The sequence below is a fragment of the Phragmites australis genome, chromosome 22 (assembly GCF_958298935.1).
Source record: "Phragmites australis chromosome 22, lpPhrAust1.1, whole genome shotgun sequence".
NCBI lineage: Eukaryota > Viridiplantae > Streptophyta > Magnoliopsida > Poales > Poaceae > Phragmites > Phragmites australis.
The window spans coordinates 23,168,306-23,190,896 of NC_084942.1; the positions used below are offsets into that span (position 1 = coordinate 23,168,306).

At 44.5% G+C, this 22,591-nt stretch overlaps 5 protein-coding genes across 5 annotated transcripts; all 5 read left to right on the forward strand.

Annotated features, from left to right (window-relative positions):
* The first annotated feature begins 350 nt into the window (after positions 1-350).
* Positions 351-3,816, forward strand: LOC133904626 (putative receptor-like protein kinase At3g47110). The gene is made up of 3 exons (XM_062346096.1): positions 351-508; positions 1,719-2,676; positions 2,764-3,816. The coding sequence occupies exons 1-3, from the start codon at positions 351-353 to the stop codon at positions 3,814-3,816; spliced, it is 2,169 nt and encodes a 722-aa protein (XP_062202080.1).
* A 56-nt stretch (positions 3,817-3,872) lies between these two features.
* LOC133904628 (probable LRR receptor-like serine/threonine-protein kinase At3g47570) lies at positions 3,873-5,063 on the forward strand. Its single transcript, XM_062346097.1, has 2 exons — positions 3,873-4,500; positions 4,609-5,063. Exons 1-2 carry the CDS (start codon positions 3,873-3,875, stop codon positions 4,953-4,955), a joined length of 975 nt encoding a protein of 324 aa, XP_062202081.1. The 3' UTR covers positions 4,956-5,063.
* A 292-nt stretch (positions 5,064-5,355) lies between these two features.
* LOC133905076 (probable LRR receptor-like serine/threonine-protein kinase At3g47570) lies at positions 5,356-12,734 on the forward strand. Its single transcript, XM_062346783.1, has 3 exons — positions 5,356-5,579; positions 5,703-6,933; positions 12,026-12,734. Exons 2-3 carry the CDS (start codon positions 6,210-6,212, stop codon positions 12,406-12,408), a joined length of 1,107 nt encoding a protein of 368 aa, XP_062202767.1. The 5' UTR covers positions 5,356-5,579; positions 5,703-6,209; the 3' UTR covers positions 12,409-12,734.
* A 1,795-nt stretch (positions 12,735-14,529) lies between these two features.
* Positions 14,530-15,244, forward strand: LOC133905474 (E3 ubiquitin-protein ligase Os03g0188200-like). Its single transcript, XM_062347278.1, has one exon. The coding sequence runs from the start codon at positions 14,559-14,561 to the stop codon at positions 15,015-15,017; it is 459 nt and encodes a 152-aa protein (XP_062203262.1). The 5' UTR covers positions 14,530-14,558; the 3' UTR covers positions 15,018-15,244.
* Positions 15,245-21,479: 6,235 nt separating this feature from the next.
* LOC133904417 (RING-H2 finger protein ATL64-like) lies at positions 21,480-21,913 on the forward strand. The gene has a single exon (XM_062345919.1). The coding sequence runs from the start codon at positions 21,498-21,500 to the stop codon at positions 21,900-21,902; it is 405 nt and encodes a 134-aa protein (XP_062201903.1). The 5' UTR covers positions 21,480-21,497; the 3' UTR covers positions 21,903-21,913.
* The last annotated feature ends 678 nt before the right edge of the window (positions 21,914-22,591 follow it).

A 22,591-nucleotide genomic window follows, 5' to 3' on the forward strand; every position in this document is an offset into this window, starting at 1 on the left:
CGTTTTGAAGATTTACGCTTACAAAGGGTGTTTTAGCAAACTTTGCCTGCGCCGTTTTTCTCATCTCTTGATCTGAGCCGTGTGTGGTAGATCGTACGGCTGGTGACAGCCCAAGCATATTTTCATTGAACTCCCTGAGAAGTTTATTTTTCTCTCCGAAAGCTCTCCGTTCGCGAGCAAAACCCCGGCCCGCGGCGGCGCCTGCGCGCCTCCGGCAACCTCTGTCGCCGCCGCTAGAGGACAAGCATTAGCCACCCAACCCGTGTGCTCGGCTACTGCTCTATTGTCATAGACCAGTCTCTTTCTTTTATAGCGGGGAAGAGCCGCCGCGGCCACTTCGGGCTCCCGCCATGGCCGGAGATGGCGGCGACGACGAGGACCAGCTTGGGTGGTCCTTAAACCACGCGGCTTGTCTCCGCGACCGCGTCACCAGCCTCTACCGACCTTTCCCGCACGCGCCTCTTCCCATGCCCGTGCCCGGCGACCTTCATACCCACCTCCCGCCCCGGTGAGCGCCCAGCCTCCTCATGCCCTCTCCTCTCCCCTCTCCGGTGATAACACCATTTGCAGTTTGCTTCCCGGATGAGTTGCTTGCGCAAGCAGTTTGATTGTTTACATGATATTCATATCGTGTCAACTGGGCATGGAGGCAGCAGAAATTGGAGGCGAATTGGTGTTGGACACAAGTGAATCGAGTTGCTTAGAAAATGACACTTGGGGTTGGTTGTTCATGGGTTCACATATATTCTTGGCTGTTCTGTCTGGGTAGGAAGCAAACAATGAACATGGCTCTTTACTTGTGTTCACTTTGATTAGAGTATCATGGGAGCATCCTTAGCTATTTTGTCGATAATAGAAACTTTATTGACTCTCATCATTACATCAAGAAAATACAACCGCATAAGAGTTCATTTTTGACCTCTGCATAACTTAGATGCAAATGCATAGCTATGTCAACCAGTAAGGGCCACAGAAGAAAACAGTGAATAAGATGGCTACGTGGTTCCAACTAATCCATGTTTCACTTCTTCAAGTGGGAACTGGACATGGGTCGCATGACCATTAGATCACACTTGTCACAGGACGTTTTTGTTGTTTGCACGACGTATCCAAGTACATTGTTGACTAATCCTATGGTCTAATTGGTCATCCAAGTACCCTTTTTGTTCTTGTCTTTTTGCACGTACAGAAGTCAAAAGGATTTTTTGTGTGGAAGGAAATCAAAGAATATTGATCATCAATTTCTCCGGATGGCATCAATGTATCCTTATGAATCACCCTTTTTGACTATCGGAATATAATTTCTGAAACATGGACTGTGGCAAGATTATATGCTCAACAAAAGCCTGTTTTTCTCACGCCACAACTTTCTATAAGACTTTCAAAATCACATCTGAATTTTCAAAGGTGTGTACCCATGGGATCCTTGTTCGCTGCCTTAGTTTTCTAAAAGAACACAAGTTTTTTCTCACCTGCCTGATATGTTTATAGCCCACTCAGTGCCAATTTGTTAGAATCGGGTGGTTAGTAGGGTTAGTCAAATCTTGCAGGAGCAAGTAAACATGGACCAAGTAACCTTGCAGGCTTGCACTAGTTGAATTCCACAGTTAATCCTTCGCATGGTTGTCACAAAAAACTCTCAAACGCAAAGTTGGATAGCAAGCAAGCATGGGGGGTAGTAGCAAGAGGCATGGCCTCTTTGACATTAAAAATTGCAGATTCCTGCTCATCACCAGTTGTCTCATCCATGCTGTTCATGTCCTTCCTATGTTTGTAGCTCAGTCTACTGACGAGCAAGCGCTGCTTGCATTCAAGGCCTCCATCTCCGACGATCCGAGCAGGGTGCTTGCTGCATGGACGCCCACCAGTGGCAGTGTGAATGCAACAGACAGCGTCTGCCAGTGGAGCGGCATGTCATGCCGCTCCCAACAGCACCCAGGCCGTGTCACGGCGCTGGAGATCATGTCGTCCAACCTGATGGGTGTGATCAGCCCCAGCCTGGCCAACCTCTCCTTCCTCCGCACACTCAACCTCTCTGGCAACCGCTTCTCCGGTAACATCCCCTTGGAGCTTGGCCTGCTGCGTCGCCTCCAGGTCATCAGCCTCGGTGGGAATTTTCTCACTGGTGAGATACCCACGTCTCTCACCAACTATGCTCGCCTCACCCATGTGGAGTTACAACGGAATGGATTGCATGGAGAGATCCCGGCGAACTTCAGCTACTGCCGAGAGCTCCGGGTGTTCAACGTCAGTGTGAACGGCCTGTCCGGTGGCATTCCGCCATCGTTTGGGTCACTGTTGAAGCTTGGGTTCTTGGGCCTTCATCGGAGCAACCTCATCGGTGGCATCCCCCCATCCTTGGGTAACCTCTCTTCACTTGTGGCATTTGATGCCAGTGAGAACTATAATCTAGGTGGTAACACACCAGACGTGCTAGTAAGACTCACCAAGCTGAATTATCTGAGGCTAGCTTCTGCCGGCCTTGGAGGCAAAATCCCAACGTCGCTGTTTAACATATCATCCCTTAGGAAACTTGACTTGGGAAACAATGATCTATCTGGTGTGCTGCCGCCCGACATTGGCTCCACTCTGCCAAGAATCCAATTCCTTTCGCTGTACAACTGTCGGCTCGAAGGGCGCATCCCATCGTCGATAGGCAACGCGACGGGACTCCATGTGATTCAACTCCAGAGCAACGGTCTGCAGGGGACCATTCCGCCGGACATTGGCTGGCTAACAGATCTTGAGGTGCTAAACCTGTAGTTCAACCAGCTTGAGGCCAAGTGGGACAAGGACTGGGCTCTGATGGTGGCACTAGGGAATTGCAGTAGGCTGGTTGCACTAAGCCTTTCTAGTAACAGGTTTCAGGGCGTGCTCCCTACTTTTCTTGTAAATCTCACCGTTGGGATACAACAGATCTTTATGAATGCAAACATGATAAGTGGTACGATCCCCCCAGAGATTGGCAAGTTCAGCAATCTTCGTGTTCTTGCGCTTGCTGACAATGCCTTGACTGGCACCATTCCAGATACCATTGGCGGTCTTCGCAGCATGACTGGGCTAGCTGTCTCTGGTAACAACATATCCGGTGAGATCCCACTTATGCTGGTTGCAAACCTTACTCAGCTTGCTTTCCTGGATCTGTCACAGAACGACCTGCAAGGAAGCATACCTGAGAGCTTTGGAACCATAAGCATTGGAATCCTGGACTTGTCTTACAATCAGTTCAGCGGTTTGATACCAAAACAGGTTGTCAATCTCTCCTCTCTAACTCTGTTCCTCAACCTGTCCCACAACATCTTCTCAGGTCCGATCCCTTCAAAAGTAGGCAGATTGAGCAGCCTTGGTGTGCTGGACTTGTCAAACAATATGCTGTCAGGAGGGATACCCCAGACGGTCTCCCAGTGTCAAGCTTTGGAGTACTTGTTTCTGCAGGGAAACCGGCTTGATGGGAGGATTTCCCCATCACTCAACTCTCTGAAAGGTCTTCGGTACTTGGACATGTCACAGAATAAATTGTCCGGTCCAATCCCAGATTTCTTGGCAACATTTCAGTACTTGCGTTACCTGAACTTGTCCTATAACCAATTTGATGGGCCGGTGCCGACAACAGGAGTGTTCAATGATTTAAGAACCTTCTCTGTTGCTGGGAACAGAGTTTGTGGTGGTGTTTCAGAGCTGCAGCTTCCGAGATGTTCTGGTACTGATCACTCTGGTACAAGGTTAAACAAATCAAGAACTGTACTGATTTTGGCTATTACCATCGGAGCTTTCTTGGCTCTAGTCCTCGACTCCTCGTCACATGCACCTTTGTGATGTATTTTCGGAAGCATGTAAAACAGCAGCTTGTGCAGAGTAGTTAGACATCCCCTATGCCGATGTTGATCGAGCAGCACTGGAAATTGTCCTATGTTGAACTGCACAGGGCTACTGATGGGTTCTGTGCATCTAATCTCTTTGGTGTTGGAAGCTTTGGCTCAGTGTATAAAGGAGCACTCAATGAAGAGCAGGAAGTCGCAATAAAAGTGCTGAACCTTCTGCAGCATGGTGCTGAGCGGAGTTTCCTAGCTGAATGCGAGGTGCTGAGAAGCGTTCGACACCGCAATCTTGTAAAGGTCATCACAGCCTCTTCGACCATTGATCGCAGTGGATATGATTTCAAAGCTTTGGTGTACGAGTTCATGCCTAACAGAGACTTGGACAAATGGCTACATCCAACTATTGGGGAAGATGGGACTTCCTCTCGTATGCTAACCATGGCTGAAAGGGTGAGCATTGCACTCAATGTTGCTGAGGCTCTTGATTATCTTCACCACCATGGTCAAGTACCCATTGTTCACTGTGATCTGAAGCCGAGCAATGTCCTTCTTGATAACGACATGGTTGCCCATGTAGGGGACTTTGGGCTGTCACAGTTTGTCCATGGAGCAAACAGTAACTCGCCCGAACACATGAGTAATACTGCTGGAATCAAAGGCACCATTGGATACATTCCACCAGGTAAAAATTAGGACCTCAGCTACCACTGCTGCATTTTTGCGTCACACATAACCTAACACACATTGGATAACATTGCATTTGATGACTTATTTCCCCTCAACATTTCAGAGTATGGAATGGGTGGTGAAATCTCAGTAGAAGGTGATATCTACAGCTACGGAGTTCTCCTGCTCGAGATGTTCACTGCGAAGAGGCCAACAGACGCCTCGTTTCAGGGGGGTCAGAGCATCCACAGGTATGTCGCAACAGATTACCCTGAGAGAGCCATGTCAGTCGCTGATCCATCACTGTTGCAGCACGAAGACAGAAACATGGATGAAGGGAGACTGGAGGAGTGCTTGTTCTCGGTTTTCCGAGTCGCCCTGCGATGCACTGAGGAATCACCGAGGGCAAGGATGCTCACCAGCGATGTCATCAGAGAGCTTTCTACTGCGAGGGATGTTTATAATGAATAACTTATAGCTAGTTGCATGTACACTGTTTTGTTCAGGCTCTGTGTCTACAAATTTGGTCTTAGCATGTTACTGCTGAAACTATATATACTGTTTGGTTGCTATGCATCAGGAGGCATGTCTGATGATGAAAAGCAGCCTGAACAGAACAGAACACCAGAAAGGAATGGGAACCAACAATTCTTAATTTGCATAAGCACAGTGCGAAGAACTATGTTGCTAGTTTGATGAGTGACCTTCTGTAAAAGTGCGACTTACAATCTAACAAAGTCGAGCTAGAAGGCTAGTGGCTTCTGCCTTCTTGACAAGGAGAAGCACATTTTCAATGGCGTTTTTTCAGAAGCTGGACATTTGCGAACGCATTTGTCAGGAGTGTGAAGGGGACGGGAAAAGGTCGTTTTGGTAGGCGGCGACCTGGCGTGCGGCTGGTAAGTGACGTGATGAAGTGATGAAGCTGAAAGCGTCCTTCTTGCTCCGGAGTCTGGTGGCGGCGGCGGCAGATCCCCCTCTTCTCATCGACGGCATCCCCAAGCCCAAGCTGCCACCCCGCGGAGGTGCCGGCCTTCCGGAGCTACCCGGCAGCGGCGCTTGGAGACCTCGGCCAGCAAACAGGCGACGGCGCGATAGGTGCGCCACCAGCCCGTCATCCATGCCCTTGCTCGCCGCAACAGCACCTTCGCGGCTGGCGGTGGCAGAGCAGGTTACCCTTGTTCCGGTACTCCACTAGTTTGATTCAGGACTTCTTCTCAGGCACCGACGGTTTACTGTTGGATATTATCACTCCGTGATTCAATTTCATCGTTCCTCAACCTACGCTCATCTTCCTTATCCACGGTAGCAATTTTTCTTCTTCTTTTTTAGTAGAGAAACTCTAGCAAAGTAGCAGTGAAATAGTAACTGGCTAGTACTGAACTGATTCACTGACGGGAACAACACAAGGGTTCTGATTCACTTCGTGGAGATGGACCTAATTGTGGTTCTGATTTTGACATGCACCGTCGGCCGATTGACAGGAAACCGACCTCCATCAGCAAAGCAGCAGTGTCTGTATTCAAGTGTGGGTTACTCTTCTTTCACGTATGTGCAGGACCAGGTCATCAATGACGCCGCTGGCCCAGCTACATCTTGCTGTTCAGCGTTGAACTCCTCCAACATCGAGACATCGATCGATCGAATTCACACGGCATGTAGCTCTGTGTATATAGCATAGCACAAGATGGTTGGAAGCTTGAACTCTGGAGGGATCAGCATGCAAGAATGGAGGGAGCAAGAACTTGCTGCATCACATGTCGCTTCTCTCCAGCCAGCAAATCCATGTGCGTACTGCTCCTACTCCTTGCTGGTAGTCTTCTGAGCACCACACATGCTGTTCCAACCTCTTCCCTGTCTTTGGCGCCGATCGCCGCGGACGAGCAGGCTCTGCACTCCTTCAGGGCTCTTGTCACCGGCGACCCACACGGGGTGCTCTCCTCATGGACCTCCGGCAATGGGACCAGCGCCAATGTGACCGGCATGTGCAGCTGGAGAGGCGTGGGGTGCCACTCCCGCCTGCACCCTGGCCGTGTCACCTCGCTGGAGCTGCCGTCCTCCAACCTGACCGGCGCCGTCTCTCCCTTCCTTGCCAACCTGACGTTCCTCCGCACGCTCAACCTCTCGCACAACTCCTTCTCCGGCAACATCCCATGGGAGCTCGGCTTCCTGCCTCGCCTCTGGTACCTGGACCTCCGGCACAACTCCGTGCAAGGCATGATCCCCCTCTCGCTTGCTCGTGCCTCCAAGCTCCGGATCTTGCAGCTGGAGTACAACAGCCTTATGGGGGAGATCCCAGCCAACCTGAGCTCTCTGCCGGAGCTGGAGGTCCTGGACGTCGGCGCAAACCAGCTCTCCGGTGCAGTCCCACCATCGTTCGGTTCGCTCTCGAAGCTCACGTACCTGGGGTTGTACCTGAACAATCTAGCAGGAGGCATTCCGCCATCTCTCGGTAATCTTGCATCGCTTGTGGACTTGTTTGCCGACACTAATAGATTCAGTGGCCAAATACCAGACTCCTTGGGACGGCTGACAAAGCTCAAATCTCTTGATTTAGCTTACAACCAGCTTTCGGGCACAATCCCAGCAAACCTATTTAACATGTCAACGGTCACTACATTTGAACTGTCCAGCAATATTGCTCTTTCAGGTGTTCTCCCGTTTGATATCGGTTTCACTCTCCCAAATCTCCAAAATCTGATCCTCAATGACTGCCAGTTGAGTGGGCGAATTCCCAGCTCCATAGCGAACGCGTCGCGGCTCAAGTATATACAGCTTGGTGTGACGCCCGTTTAAAAGCTCCAGCCCAGCCCAAACTTCCGCCCGAGTTTCGGCCCAGCTCGTCCCCGCGCGCACGTCGCTGACCAGAGGGCCCCGCCTGTCAGCGCTATCTTCCCCGCTGCGCCGCGCCCGCGCCCGTATCCAAACCAATCCCGCAGCTGCCGCGCGCCGAGTCCGAATCCGCCGCGCCGCCCGCCTTTCGCGCTGCTCCTGCGCAACCGACACGCCTGCCTCGCCTATAAAGCGACCCCACAGCGACCGCCGCCTCATCTGCCCCAATTGCCGAGAAAACCCGAGCAGCGCCATAGCCGCCGCCACCGTGCTCACCGAGCCAATCCACCGCGCCCGAACCTCCCCGCCGCGTCCGAGCTCACCGCTAGCATCGCCGGAGCGTGAGGAGCCCATTTTGCCACTCGCCGAAGCTTCTCCGCCGTCGGACTGAGCTCGCACCGAACGCCGGTAAGCGCCGCCGCCCCTTCACCGTGGTCAGCCGTCACCGTTCATCCTCGCGGTCGATTGATGCCTCCTCTGTCTTCGTGTGCCTCCCAGGAAGCCGTCCCGACCGCCGATTGAGCCGTCCCGTCACCGCAGCAGCATTTTCGCCGAGTTCCGACCGCCGCCGCCCGCCATTGCCGTCGCCGACCGTCGCCAGAAGCTCCCCGGTCGTTGATAAGCCCTCAGTGAGAACCCCCTTGCACCCCTCTTCATTTTCCACCGCTCGCCGTAGGTTCTAGTGGTCCGTAGCGTGGTTTAGCGTGTCTCCGGCGAACTTCCGGCGAAATCCGAGGCGGCGCTGCCGTTTTCCGACCGCCGCCGGCCTGTTTCCCCCCCCCCCCCCCCCCAATCAACCTCAGCCATCGGATCTTTGTTGAACGCTCCCGATTAGATCGCAAAATACCCCCTTCACTAGCCGTCCAGATTGCGCCACGTGGCCCCTTTTAATCCAGTCAGCAGCCGAGCCACGTCAGCGCGCCACGTGGATGTTCCTGTCCTGCGTGGCAGAGCCAAGTCAGCCCTGGATGCCCAGTCAGCTGCCCAGTCAGCCAGTGACGTCAGCCTTGCGCATTAATTAGGATTTTCAGTATAAAAATAATTCCACCTATTCTCTGAAATTAGGGAAATTTGCAGGGAAACCCCTAGGCTTCACTGTTTTTGCATAAAGGCCCTTAGATAGTTCTAGATAATTGCAATTAGGCCCCTGGACTTTAGGATAATTGCAATTAGGCCCCTGGACTTTAGGATAATTGCAATTAAGCCCCTAGAACTATCTGTTTTTACAATTTAGTCCATGCAATCTTTCAGAAAAGCCCCTGTAGAGTAGAATTAGTGTAACTTTTCCATACGAACTCCGATTTAGATGATTTTCGCGCTCCCGAGATCGTAGCAGCGTGTACTTTCCCTTCATAGCCTTTTTAGAGTTAGTTTCTCCTGTTTAGTATGATGTATTTAGCTGTTTTGTTATTTCTTTCCGGTGTGTGCTTCGGCTTTAGGAGGAGAGCAGAGTGCCAGCATTCAGGACCAAGTTTTTGAAGATTCCGAGCAGCCAACTTACGAAGGCAAGTGTCCTTGATCACCTTGATTTCACCATATATCATTATAGTTTACTTTTCCTTAGTTGCATGCTTGTCTAATTTTGAAATCCCATGAATAGGGTTTACTAGAATTTGTGTGGCCATTCCTTGTAGCCTCTTTTGGGGTTTTTGGGTCATGTAAAAGGGTAGTCATGCTAGTGCAGTCAGGGATTAGAATTATTATGAACTTTGATTAATAACTATGAAACAAGTACTTGGGAGAATTGATAATCTTGTAGTAACTTGAATTTAGGGATCCCAACTGGATGGCTAGTATGTGGTAGAGCTACACAGCAGGGTTTGTGTACGTTCTTGTGTGGGATCTTAAGGACCGGTTCTTGGAGCCTGTAACCTGGCAAAACAGCACAACCATGAGGCCTATATGGGTACGGCCTGGCTAAGTAATTAGTGTTCTTCACATTCTGTACGCACCAATGGTTGGTTCAGTGGCACAAGAGGGGGCCTCTGCAGTGGATGGAATCCCTGTTAGCGGTGAAACCTCAGTGGGTGCTTATAGATGTGGAGATACTTTGTAACAGCCTTGTAGTGAGACCCCGGCCATACACCCCGGAAGTGTAAGGCAAAAAGGGAATCACGACTCGTGGGTAAAGTGTGCAAACTCTGCAGAGTAAATAAACTGATCGATCAGCCGTGCTCACGGTCAAGAGCGGCTTGGACTTCTTCAGGATTAGATGGGAACTTTAAGGGTTGGTTTTGGGTAGTCGGGTGGTGGTACTCTCGATGAGTCGGTAGCCGGATATGGGGTATCTGGTGAGTCTGGTAGTCGGATGGAATCCGATGAGTTATGTTCTTAAATTGTTGGAATAAAAATCTAGTAAATAGGTTGCTAGGTTGTTTGAGTCTGGTTTAGCTGAGCATAGTCGCAGTAATCCTCAAGTTGACTTTTCCTTGTCAATAGCCTGCATGTCATATTTTTCCTCCACTTGCTGAGTACTTTGTGTACTCACGCTTGCCTTTTCCCTAACCTCGGATGCTGCTCAGAAGGTGAAGTCTTCGAGGAAGTCCCGGGCGAGGACGCTGAATTCTAGAAGGAAGAAGGCGTTGATTGAAGACCATGTCCTAGGCTGGTGTTTCCCCCGGACAACGCCTGTGGATGGGCTGCCATTTGAAGATTTATTAGTATTTTCTTTCAGACCTTCGGGTCCTTTTGTAAGGAATGTTTACGTTATTTAAGACACAGTTTATGTTATCACTAATGATGTCGCTGCATGTATGTAAAACTTGATCCTGGCATACATGTGGAATACATCTGGTTGTTTCCTTTAAAACCGGGTGTGACACTTGGTGACAATGAGCTTGTAGGAATCGTGCCATTGGAAGTAGGCAGTCTGAAGGATCTTGAGGTGTTAACACTGGGAAGCAACCAACTGGAGGAAAAGTGGGGACGTGATTGGGAGCTGATCACCTCGTTGTCCAACTGCACCAGCCTTTTTTATCTGTCTCTTGATTCTAACAGCTTCCAAGGCGTGTTCCCACCTTCTCTTGCCAATCTCTCCACCACGATGCAGAAAATTCATCTAGCACACAACAAAATCCATGGAGCAATCTCTTCAGATATTCGGAAGCTTTCGAATCTTAATATACTTAGTCTCAGAGGTAACTTCTTAACGGGTAGCATACCGCCATCAATTGGGGAGCTTTATAACTTAGGAGCTTTAGACTTGTCCGAGAACAACATTTCTGGGGAAATTCCTCCTACTCTAGGGAACCTGACAAGCCTATCCTTGCTTTACCTTTTCAAGAACAACTTACAGGGATCCATACCCACAAGCTTAGGGAAGTTGCAAAACATTGCTAGTTTAGTCTTGTCATTTAACCAGCTTAGTGGCACAATACCCAAACAACTCGTTAGTCTCTCCTCTTTAACCAGTTACCTTGGCCTTTCTTACAACTTTCTCACTGGTCATATCCCATCAGAGGTAGGGAAGTTGACGAATCTGGTATTGCTGGACCTATCAGTAAATAAACTATCTAGAGATATTCCCCCGATGTTAGGCAAATGCGTGGAGCTAGTTAAGCTTGGACTGAATGAGAACCTTCTTCAAGGTGTCATTCCACAGTCTCTCAGTGGCTTGCAAGGAATACAAGAGCTAAACATTGCAAGAAACAACTTATCTGGCTCTATTCCGGAGTTCTTTGGAGATTGGCCAAATCTGGAGTACCTGAATCTGTCCTATAACCATTTTGAAGGTCCTGTTCCAGTAAAAGGTATCTTCAGTAATGCAAGTGCATTCTTCGTAGCTGGTAATAAGGTCTGTGGGGGTATTCCAAGTTTACAGTTGCCTCAGTGCCCACTTAAAGAGTCTCGTGTGGAGAAGAAGAGAACGACGAGAGTAGTGCTTATAGGTATCGTTGCTGGTTCCATGTCTCTGCTTCTCATTCTTCTCATATGTGGTATTTTCTTATTCATAATGAGGCGGCAGCAAAGGGTCCCTAATCTCCCTTTCTTGGACGATCAATATTGGCAAGTCACATTTGAGGAGATACAGAAAGCAACGAATCAGTTTTCCTCAAGTAATCTCATAGGCATGGGAAGTTTTGGGTCGGTGTATAGAGGAACTCTGAGCCCAGGTTCACAGCATGTTGCAATCAAGGTCATTGACCTTCTGCAGCATGGAGCTGAACATAGTTTCTTGGCTAAGTGCCGTGCCCTGAGAAGCATTCGCCATCGGAATCTTGTTAAGGTCATCACTGCTTGCTCTAGTGTTGACCACCAGGGAAATGATTTCAAAGCACTGGTCTATGAGTTCATGCCTAATGGGGACCTTGACAAGTGGCTACACCACAGCTTTGTAACACAAGATGAGGCACCCAGGAGGAGGCTTACCATGTCTCGGAGGGTGAAGATTGCGCTCGATGTTGCTGAGGCTCTTGACTACCTGCACCACCATGGTCAGGTGCCCATTGTCCACTGTGATCTGAAACCGAGCAATGTTCTTCTCGACGACGACATGGTTGCACATGTAGGGGACTTCGGGCTGGCACGCTTCATTCGTAAGACCGTGAGCAATTTGACAGAAGAAAGTAGTACTTCGGTGGGAATTAAGGCCTCCATTGGATACATCCCTCCAGGTGCTTTACAATTCAGTGCTTAATTGGTGGCTTTCTTGTGATGTTCCTAACCAAATTAAAGGTTCTTACTTTGTCTAATGATTTGCTTATAACCTGCAGAATATGGAATGGACGGCAAAGCTTCCATCCAAGGCGATGTATACAGCTACGGGGTTCTTTTGCTTGAGATGTTCACTGGAAAGAGACCGACCGACAGCTTATTCCAGGGAGGAAAAACTCTTCAAAGCTATGTTTCAGCATGCCATCCTGACAGGATAATGGAAATAGTTGACCCAACTGTACTACCTCTGAACAACGGATATTTGAGTATACTGGACAGTTCTTGCGATGGAATTGACGCTAAAAAGCTGCAAGAGTGCATGGCATCGATCTTCCGAGTCGGTTTGCAGTGCTCCCAAGAATCCTCTAGAGCAAGAATGCATATCAGCAATGCCATCAGAGAGCTTGAGGTGATAAATGATGCGTTGGTGAACGACTGTTAATATTTGTGGAACTATGTTTGAAATTTCTCACGACAGAGATGAATGTAGTATTGGAAGAGACAAGTGCTCAATGCGGATGTCGTCAGAGGGCAAATCGCAGCGAAGAATGTCCATGTTGATTGTTGAGTATGGGGTATAGAGTGTAGTGTGGCTATTTAATTTTGGTTTGCAGTAAAAGCATGCTATGAATCAAATTCTTCCTATGTATGTGTTCATTTGGTAGGTAAAGTATACTAGACAACTAGGTGCTTCCTGACTATCCTATGCTCTCTTGAGATGTCACCAGAGATCTAATTGTTGTGTGGAATGCTTATGATGAGTGGTTATGTACTGTTCTGTCTAGCATGGCAGATATTAGATCTCCCCCATCTAGTGAATCCAGTCAGGGGATGGTGACAGCTAGTTCTTTCTTATGATTGATAGACACCAAGTTGCTTCTGATAAAGACTAAAACAAAAGCCTGAACAACAATGAGCAAATAGTTCTCGAGTTACATAAATAAGCTTAAGTGTTTGCTGATTCAAAAAACAAAAAAAAAATTGCTGCACCTGAGATGATTCAGCTCCAAAGTCCAAATAGTTGACATCATAAATATATTAGCTGCACCTGTCAATCAAACTTAGCGTTGCTTATACTATAATACTACTCTCTTCAATCCGAAATAAATGTTGTTTTAAACATCGACATGGTCATTAAAATACAACTTTAACTACTATTTTTTGTTATAAAATATTAATAAAATATAGTGAATGTATACTATTAAAAAACACTTTTCGAGATAAATCTATCCGTATCATTTTCAAATATTAAAAATTAATACATAAAAATAATTTGTAACTAAAATTTAAAGTTGACTACACACAATCTAAAATGACACTTATTTTGACACTTATTTTGAAATAGGGAGGGTATCTTGCACAAACAATTGAACATTCGTTTTCGAAGGTATAAAACAGTAGGAGCCTGGTCAATGCGCGCTCGTGGAAAGCAAAAAGGAAACCGTCAGTTTCCCAACAAGAAAGAAGAAAACCCGGAAAAGTGAAGCGAAGTTTGATAAAAAAATATATATATATTGAGATTTGCTCGTGCGTTAAGGATCAATCAAATTCAAATCACAATTCCAATCACATGTTACACACACGTCAATACGTAGTTGTATTTTAGACGGTTTCTCCTATGTTGAGACATCATGCCCATTTGCGCTTAAAATACGGAGCATCTGTACGTACGTGCTTAAAATACTCCACAAAACACAGCTCCAAAATCACGGTACGGCCAAGTTTTTTCCCCAACGCTTTAGGCCCCTTTTGAAGAACACAGTTTTTTTTTAAAAAAAATCTATAAAAACTTAATTGTTTCCTATGAAATTTCGAGGCAAATGCTAATGTGTCGCTGGGGATGGAATTTGACCCCTGGTCTCTTACCAGGTACTATCTAGGTGGCTAACGGGTTGGACTATAACTTTTTGGTGGTTAAGCAAACCAATTTGTTAATTTGCTCTGTGATCCTGATTGAAAAGAAAGGTAAATATGCATTCCTGTCAGATCAAGCTACAGAGATCTCATTCCCTGCATAAATTAAGTGCATGCTTTACCATTCTAATCGCCTGCTAAAGCACCCCATTCTTCCATCATCATCGTGATCTTTCACGTTTTTATTTCCTTTCAACAACTATCTATGAGCTAAGATTTTTATAATAATAAACAAGGGTTACATGAATCACAAGATACGAAAGACTAGAAGTTTTTTCCATTGTCAAAAAAACAAGCTGAAAAGACGTGGCGAGTAAAAAATTCAGAGAATTTTGGTGACGATGCAGCAGTTGGTTTCAGGAGCGAACAAGAATAGCTCACGCTACAAGCAACGAACAAAACGGCGGTAATAATAAAAAAAAAGGATTAGTAGTTGATTAGGCACGTAAGCTTGGTATTAGTGCCTTTCGACGCTAATGCAATTGCGCTGACCGATTAGCACGCCGCGTCCGTGTTGCCCGTATCGCAAAGCGCGGTGGACGGTAGGGATTTGATCTGGCCAGGAGGGTGGCCCGCACGAATCTTGGCGCACGGGCTCGTATAAAACGAAGTGGCAGGGGGGCAGGGGGAGGGGGCGGCGACGTGCTGAGGCAGAGATCGAGCCGTGCACGCGCGGCCATGTCCAAAGGCTACGTGCTGGTCGTCGCTTCCGTGGCCGCGCTCGTCGCGCTCTCGGTCACCACCTTCTTCTGGTCCCGCCGGCGGCAGCGGCGAGTGGTGTCGGCGTCGCAGAGGAGCGACGCGGCTGGCCACGACGTGGAGCTCAGTGCCGGCCGGGGCGCCGCGGGGCTCGGCGAGGCCGTCCTGGCCGGGTACCCCACGCTGGTGTACACGTCGCCCCCGCGCGGGGGGGAGGAGAAGGACGAGGAGGCCGCGGGCGCAGGCGCCGGCGACACGGCGCGGTGCGCGGTGTGCCTGGCGGACTACGCCGACGGCGACGAGCTCCGGCTGCTGCCGGACTGCCGGCACGCGTTCCACCAGCGGTGCGTCGACCAGTGGCTGCGGCGGCGGACCACCTGCCCGGTCTGCCGGGCGTCGCCGCCGGCGAGCGGCAGCACGACCGCTAGCGGCTCTTGAGGACACACAGCGTGCAGCCAAGAGAGTTTGTTACGACCAATTTGTGTCGTAGCATGCACAATGCAACAGCAGCACGGAGTGTAGAGAAGAGCGGAGAAACTTGTCGTTTTTTTTTTGGTTTTTGCCGTGAGATAGATCGAGGGACGACCATGCTTGCTCTGCATGTCGTCTCTTGTACATGCATGGCTTGTGCAGACTAGATTTTTCGCAAAAGAAAGAAAAGCTTGTCAGACTAGATTTTTCGCAAAAGAAAAAAAAGCTTGTCAGACTAGATCATGGTCCTTCGGCATATATGGTTGTTCTTCTCCTTTCGCAAAAGAAAAGAAATGGTCGTTCTTTTGTGCTGCTCCGATGATTGACTACATCTGTGAGACAAAGGCGTCCGAGGTGTTAGTAGGGACGGAGGTAGAGTTTTTTTCAACAAGGGCGACAACGATATGTGCCAAATATTTTTAAAAAAAATCAGAGGCAACACACTGATCAAGAATTTAAAGGAACAACAAGTAAGACACAAGATAGTCCAACAATCTATTTTATTAACAATTGGGTGTATATCTTAGGAATCCATCCTCTCTTTATATAGCAGCGAGAGGGAGGAGAGGTCCATTTTATATGGATGAGCAACATACAACTAAACTTATTACCACGAGCCTAATTTAGGTTAAATCGTTACTGGAGAAATGATTTATACAGATAGTTAAAAACCCCGTGTGAGACACTAAAAAGTGTGTATAAATCAGATTTGTACTTACAAATGTTTAGTACAGATAATTTCAAATTGTAACAGTCTATACTAAATTTTCTAAGCTAAAAAGTCTAAATTATTATTATGTAGGTATTATTATGTAGGTATGGTCGTAAATCACGCGATTTTTCACGTGAAACACTACACGTGCATTTTTTAGGAGTCGAACCCGCAACATCTAACTAAAAAATAAGCTATATAACATATATGCTCTAAACAAGTGAGACACTATTAGTACAAACGGTTCCAAACTTGAAACCGTATGTACTATTACTACCTATAGTACAGACGGTTCTAAATTAGAACCGTATATAAAAAAGAACAATACAAACAGTTCCAGAAACCGTATATACTATTAATGCAGATGGTTGCAGTTTGTAACTGTATGTACTATAACGTCCCACTTTGTTAAAACTATCTGTTGTTATTTTCTCAAATAGTTCTAGTTTGAAACCGTCTGTGGTACATTTTTAATAGATTATATAGTAGTGAATGTGTACATGTATAGCACATTAGACATCCCTATATTATAATTTTTTTTATCCTTTTTTCATGCAAATTCAAAGCGCTACATGGTGAAGGTAATCAACCCAAGGGTCCCAGTTTACACATAAATGATATTAGTATATTGGAGTGTGCACGATGTTTTGCCAAAAAAAAAATGTAAAAGGGCCTGTTTGGAGATCTCTAATTTTAAGAAAATTTTATATTAGGATATTTTAGTGAGCCATCTTAGTCTCATGCTTTAGACTAAAAACAGACATTTAAACCCTTTTATTGTAGCCTATAAACTGAGAGATTCTACTGTATAACCATTACATAAATCAGTTTGTGTAACCCATCAACAAAAACCCAATATTAAAATCATAAAATTCGGATAAAAATATGATAGTATAGAGAATGCTATCCTCTACCATCTCATAAATTTTGAGCTCAAGCAACAACTTGTATAAAGAGAAAAAAATTCATACGTGAATAGTATCTTTGTATGAATCACTAAATATAAGTTGTTGTTTAAGCTCAATTTCATGAGACAATAACATTCTCTATACTATTATATTTTATCAAAAAAAATTACAACTTATAATATAAGTTTTGGTTGATTAGTTACACAAATTGATTTGTGTAACAGTTACACAGTGAAAATTTTCCTATAAACTCTACGTCCTGCAGGCGGGGGCCTGTTGGACTCCCGTGTGCAGGGCGAAACCGAATATTGCACGAGCTATTTTTTTATATTTTGATTTTTTGAAAAACTAGTCATCAGTTTTTAAAAATTATAAAAATAGTTTAGCAAGGTGTCTCTATTTCAATGGGCAATAGGTTTTAAAAAATAAAGACATCATCTTTCAAATGAGCGAAATGTTAAAACAATATTCTATTACTCTCAAAATTTAAAACACTATCGAAATAGTTATGCAAAATTCTTAGAACAAATATATTGTAGAGGATGTTATAATCTATCTCTAAAAAAAAATTCAACTCGAACAATTACATTTACAATGAGAAACAAAAATGATAAATTTATTATACACGGTATGACAGACCGTGTACAATAAAAACTATCTATTTGTTTCTTATTGTACAAATCATATTTTTATCTGAAATTTTTTTAGAGCTAGATTATAGTATTCTCTACAAAATATATTTTCTATGACTATTTTGATAGTGTTTTAAATTTTGATAGTGATAGAATATTTTTTATATTTAACCTGTTGTCCGTTAAAATGACGATATGTTTATTTTTTAAAACAATCACCTATTAGAAGTGCGACACTTACCATATTTTTTCCTTCGAATTGACACTTACTTTTACAATTGTTTGATTTTTAAAATATAAAAATAAAACCCCGTTGCAGACTTTTTTATTTTTATATTTTTATATCAAATATTTAAATAAATAGACTCATGATGACAAGATTTGTAGAAATAAGCGTCTACCGCCTCCTAAAATGGTTGCAGTCACTTTTAGAGGACGATAAAGATGCCACGGTGATATCGCCACCCCTTACCACCGATGTTGAGCCAGTAGTTGCCAGTAGTTCTCGATCTTCCGGGTCAGTTTGCAGTGCTCCCAGAAATCCTCCAAAGCAAGAATGAATATCAGAAATGCCATCAGAGAGCTTGAGGTGACGAAGGATGTGTTGGCGAACGGCTGTTAATATTTGAGGAACTATTATGTTTGAAACTTCTCACGACAGAGATGAAGTAGTATTGGAAGAGACAAGTGCACAATGCGCATGTCGTCAGAGGGCAAATCGCAGTGAAGAATGTCCATGTTGATTGTTGATCAGTATGGTGTATAGAGTGTAGTGTGGCTATTTAATTTTGGCTTGTAGTAATAGCATGTTATGAATCAAATTCTTCTTATGTATGTTTTCATTTGGTAAGTATTTCTCAACTATAGACTTGTTTGACAGAGTTTCAGATTCAAAGTTTTTGAAGTAGAATATTTTTAATTTTAGAAATTTGTGAAGTTAGAGTTATGGGTACACTAAGAGTATTTGAGTAAGTCATTTTAATTTTATTTTAATCTAAAAATAGAAATTTAAACGAGCTCGTTCCGATTACGGATTCTTTTGCCTACCTCGATTCAAGTTCCGGGTCGATCAAATCGTCCGCAGGTATATAAACTGCTTGGATTTTATCTTAATTACAAATGAACCATAGTTATACCAAACGAGGCCATATGCTCTCTTGAGATGTCACTAGAGATCGCATATTATTGTTGTGAGAAATGCTTATGATAAGTGGTTGTGTAATGTTATGTCTAATATGGCATATATTAATGGTACTGTTTGGCACGATTTCATATTCTCCTAAAAATATTTGGATTCAGTTTCTTTCTGTAAATATTTGTACGATGAATCAGAATTAATTTGTGCAATTATTTGTCTAGTTCAATAGACTCGGATTTCTACTATTTTGTCTAGTATGACAGATATTAATGGCTCTATTTGGCACGGTTCCGGTTTTTTTAAAAACGTTCTGGATTCGATGTCTTTCTAAAAATGTTTCTACGATAAATTAGAATTAATTTGTACGATTATTTAGCTAGTTCGATAGATTCAGATTACTGAAGATGGTAGGTGAGAGGGGAAGACGATTTTAATAAGAAATATCACTTCGAGTGATTCTTCTATTAATTAAAAAAATAGAAATATTTCTCTTGATTTCTTGCACGAATCAGGAACCAAAATATTGCCGGTTGGCAGGAATTCTATTCTTTCTGAACAGAAACGGAGGTGTCTCCCTGATGATGACCGCTGGCACTTTCTTATGATTGATAGACAGCAAGTTGCTTCTGATAACGAGTAAGTGTGTGTTTGTTTCAGTTTTGTATTATGTATTTTAGTTTTTACAATCTGAAATTAAAATAAATATATAGTCTTTTGTTATAGGTTTTTATAATTCACTTGTTAGATTGTGGAAATCTGATAAGCTGATTTCTCTTAATTTTTTTATTGTGAAAGTCTATTTTACTAAATTGTTCATAATTTTAAAAAAAATCTATAATCTAAAAGCTTTTTAAAATTTAGTTTTTTACAATTCAGCCTTTTACAATCTACAATCTACAAACTGCTTTTCAGAATCCTCGTACTCTAAAAAATCTGAACAACAATGAGCAAATAATCTCGAGTTGCATAAATACGCCTAAATGTTTGCTGATTAAAAAACAATTTTTTTCTGCACCTGAGATGATTGAGCTCCAAAGTCCAAATAGTTGACATCAGAAATACTATATTAGTTGTATCTGCATCTGCCAAACAAACTTAAGGTTTATTTATATTAGTTGTGGATCGTAAAAAACAGTTTATAGATTATGAATTATAAAAAGCAGTATTGTGAAAGATGGATTGTAAAAATTAGATTGTACAATCTGTAAAAGTTGGTGAAAAGCTAAATTGTATGATTGCAAAAGCTGGTGAAAGATAGATTAATAGATTATTATAATTTGAAAGTTAAATTGTACGATCCAACTTTTACAATATAATTTGTTTATTTCAGCTTACAGATTATAAACTCAACCTATAATCTATAAACTAAAATAAACATATCCTTACACAAACTATTGAACATTCGTTTTCGAAGGTATAAAACAATTGGAGCCTGATCAATACACGCTCGTGGAAAAGCAAAAGGAAACGGTCAGTTTCCTAACAAGAAAGAAGAAAACTTGGAAAAGTGAAGTGAAATTTGATTATAAAAAAAAATCAAAATTTGAGATTTACTCGTGCGTTTAAGGACCAATCAAATCAGAAGTCCAATAACTTCTGGTCACTTCAACTTCAAGTATTCGTACCGGGTCCATCACAACGTTGTCGTATTTAGACGGGTTCTCCTATGTTGAGACATCATAATTCATGTCCATTTGCGCTTAAAATACTCCACAAAGCACAGCTCCAAAATCACGGTATGGCCAAGTTTCCCCCCAACGCTTTAGGCCCCGTTTGAAACACACAGTTGTTTTTAAATTCTACAGAAATTTAACTGTTTCCTATGAAATTTCGAGGCAAATGCTAATGTTTCCGCAGGGATGGAATTTGACCCCTGGTTTCTTACCAGGTACCATATAGGTGCCTAACCGGTTGGACTATGTAACTTTTTTGGTGGTCAAGCAAACCAATTTGTTAAGTCTCTTTAGAAATAATGGTATACCTCGTAGACATATGTATACATTCATACCATCATATATATGTATTTATACATGTAACGTCTACTTAAATACTGGAGATGATAAGAAAATTATGTATTAATGAGACACACAAGAAGAAAAAAGCAAAAACTAAGATTTGATCCCTAATAAATAAGGGTACAACCACATCTATTAACCTCAAAGCTAAGGTTTGGTTCTCAAACCAATTTGTTAAGTTAATTGCTCTGTGATCCTGATTGGAAAGAAAGGTAAATATGCATTCCTGTCAGATTAAGCTACAGAGATCTCATTCCTTGCATAAGTTAAGTGCATGCTTTACCATCTTAATATCCTGCTTAAGCACTCCATTCTGCCATCATTATATATCTAGGAAAAGAGGCGTCTTTTTCTGCTGTCGCAGTTCCATTCGCAACCTGACATGAATAGAGCCATCTGTTATATTAAATAAGAAAAAAATCTGACGGACTAACATATTCGATTAATTAAGAAGAAAAAGGGAGAAAAAAACCACGACCTCGGCGAATTAACAAGCTGAAAAGATATGGGATTAAAAAATCAGAGAATTTTGGTGACGATGCAGTAGTAGGTTTCAGGAGTGAATTACAAGAATAGCTCACGCTACAAGCAACGAACAAAACAGCTGTAATAATAATAATAAAGGATTGGTAGTTAATTAGGCACGTAAAGTCAGTCATTAGCGCGTTTTGACGCTAATGTAATTGCGCCACTGACTGATCAGCACGTCGTGTACGTGTTGCCCGAATCAAAGCGCGGTAGACGGTAGGGATTTGATCTGACCAGCAGGGTGGCCCGCACCAATCTTGACTCATGGGCTTGTATATATAAAAGAAATAATTTCATCTATACCACTATTTTTGATGTATTTCTCATCTATACTACCGCTTGTGTTATTATCATGTAGAATCAGATCTCACTTGTTATTGACACAGTTGATATTATAAATAAAAAATGTATCTAAAATGGTGGTATGGATGCAAATTCCGCTATATAAAATGAACTGACAGGAGCTGTGCAGCGACTGTGTTGAGAGCGCCGGGTCGATGCTGGCTATGCGGCCATGTCCAAAGACGACTACGTGCTGATCGTCTCCTCCGTGGCCGCGCTCGTCGCACTCTCGGCCGCCACCTTCTTCTGGTCCTGCCGGCGGCAGCGGAGCGACGCGGCTGGCCACGACGTGGAGCTCGGTGGCCGGGGCGCCGCGGGGCTCGACGAGGCCGTCTTGGCCGGGTACCCCACGCTGGTGTACTCGTCGCCTCCGCACGAGGAGGACGAGGAGGACTCGGGCGCTGGCGACACGGCGCGATGCGCTGTGTGCCTGGTGGACTACGCCGACGGCGACGAGCTCCGACTGATGCCGGACTGCCGGCACTCGTTCCACCAGCGGTGCGTCGACCAGTGGCTGCGGCAGCGCCCCACCTGCCCGGTCTGCCGGGCGCCGCCGCCGCCGCCGAGGAGGAGCTAGCAACCGGCAGCACGACCGCTAGCAGCTCTTGAGGCTACGTGTGTGACACACATCGTGCAGCCAAGAGAGTTTGTTACGACCAATTTGTGTCTCGTAGCATGCACAATGCAACGGCAGCACGGAGTGTAGAGAATAGCTGAAAACTTGTCGTTTTTTTTTGGTTTTTGCCGTGAGATAGATCAAGGGAGCATGCTAGCTTGCTCTGCAGCATGCATGTCGTCGTCTCTTGTACGTAGCTTGTGCAGACTAGATTTTTGCAAATTAAAGAAAAAAAACTTGTGCATGCAGACTAGATCGTGGTTCTCGTCGACCTGGTTGTTCTTTTACTTTCGCAAAAGTAAAAAGAAAAAGAAAAGAAAAGAAACGGTCGTCGTTCTTTTGTGCCGTTCAGAATTTCCGATGATTGAGTACATCTGTCAGACAAAGATGTCCCAGGTGTTAAGTAGGGACAGGGGTAGAAATTTTTTAACAAGGCGACAACAATAGGTGCCAAATGGTAAATGATTGTGTATGCAATTTCGTAACTCATACGTGGGAGAGATTTTTTTACATAGATGAGTAATATAAAACTAAATTTTTTATTATTAACAGGCATGAAGGCCATGCCCCTATGGTCTAGTTTAGATTAATACGTTTACATTTGTAAACCAATAGACATGTCTATATTATAATATTTTTATCTTTTTCCA

Coding starts and splice junctions, on each gene's coding strand:
- LOC133904626 (XM_062346096.1), top strand. CDS start 351: ATGGCCGGAGATGGCGGCGACGACGAGGACCAGCTTGGGTGGTCCTTA. Junction 509..1,718: donor CATACCCACCTCCCGCCCCG/GTGAGCGCCCAG, acceptor TAAAAATTGCAG/ATTCCTGCTCATCACCAGTT. Junction 2,677..2,763: donor GCAACGCGACGGGACTCCAT/GTGATTCAACTC, acceptor CTAAACCTGTAG/TTCAACCAGCTTGAGGCCAA.
- LOC133904628 (XM_062346097.1), top strand. CDS start 3,873: ATGCCGATGTTGATCGAGCAGCACTGGAAATTGTCCTATGTTGAACTG. Junction 4,501..4,608: donor CATTGGATACATTCCACCAG/GTAAAAATTAGG, acceptor TCAACATTTCAG/AGTATGGAATGGGTGGTGAA.
- LOC133905076 (XM_062346783.1), top strand. CDS start 6,210: ATGGAGGGAGCAAGAACTTGCTGCATCACATGTCGCTTCTCTCCAGCC. Junction 6,934..12,025: donor AGGCATTCCGCCATCTCTCG/GTAATCTTGCAT, acceptor TATAACCTGCAG/AATATGGAATGGACGGCAAA.
- LOC133905474 (XM_062347278.1), top strand. CDS start 14,559: ATGTCCAAAGGCTACGTGCTGGTCGTCGCTTCCGTGGCCGCGCTCGTC.
- LOC133904417 (XM_062345919.1), top strand. CDS start 21,498: ATGTCCAAAGACGACTACGTGCTGATCGTCTCCTCCGTGGCCGCGCTC.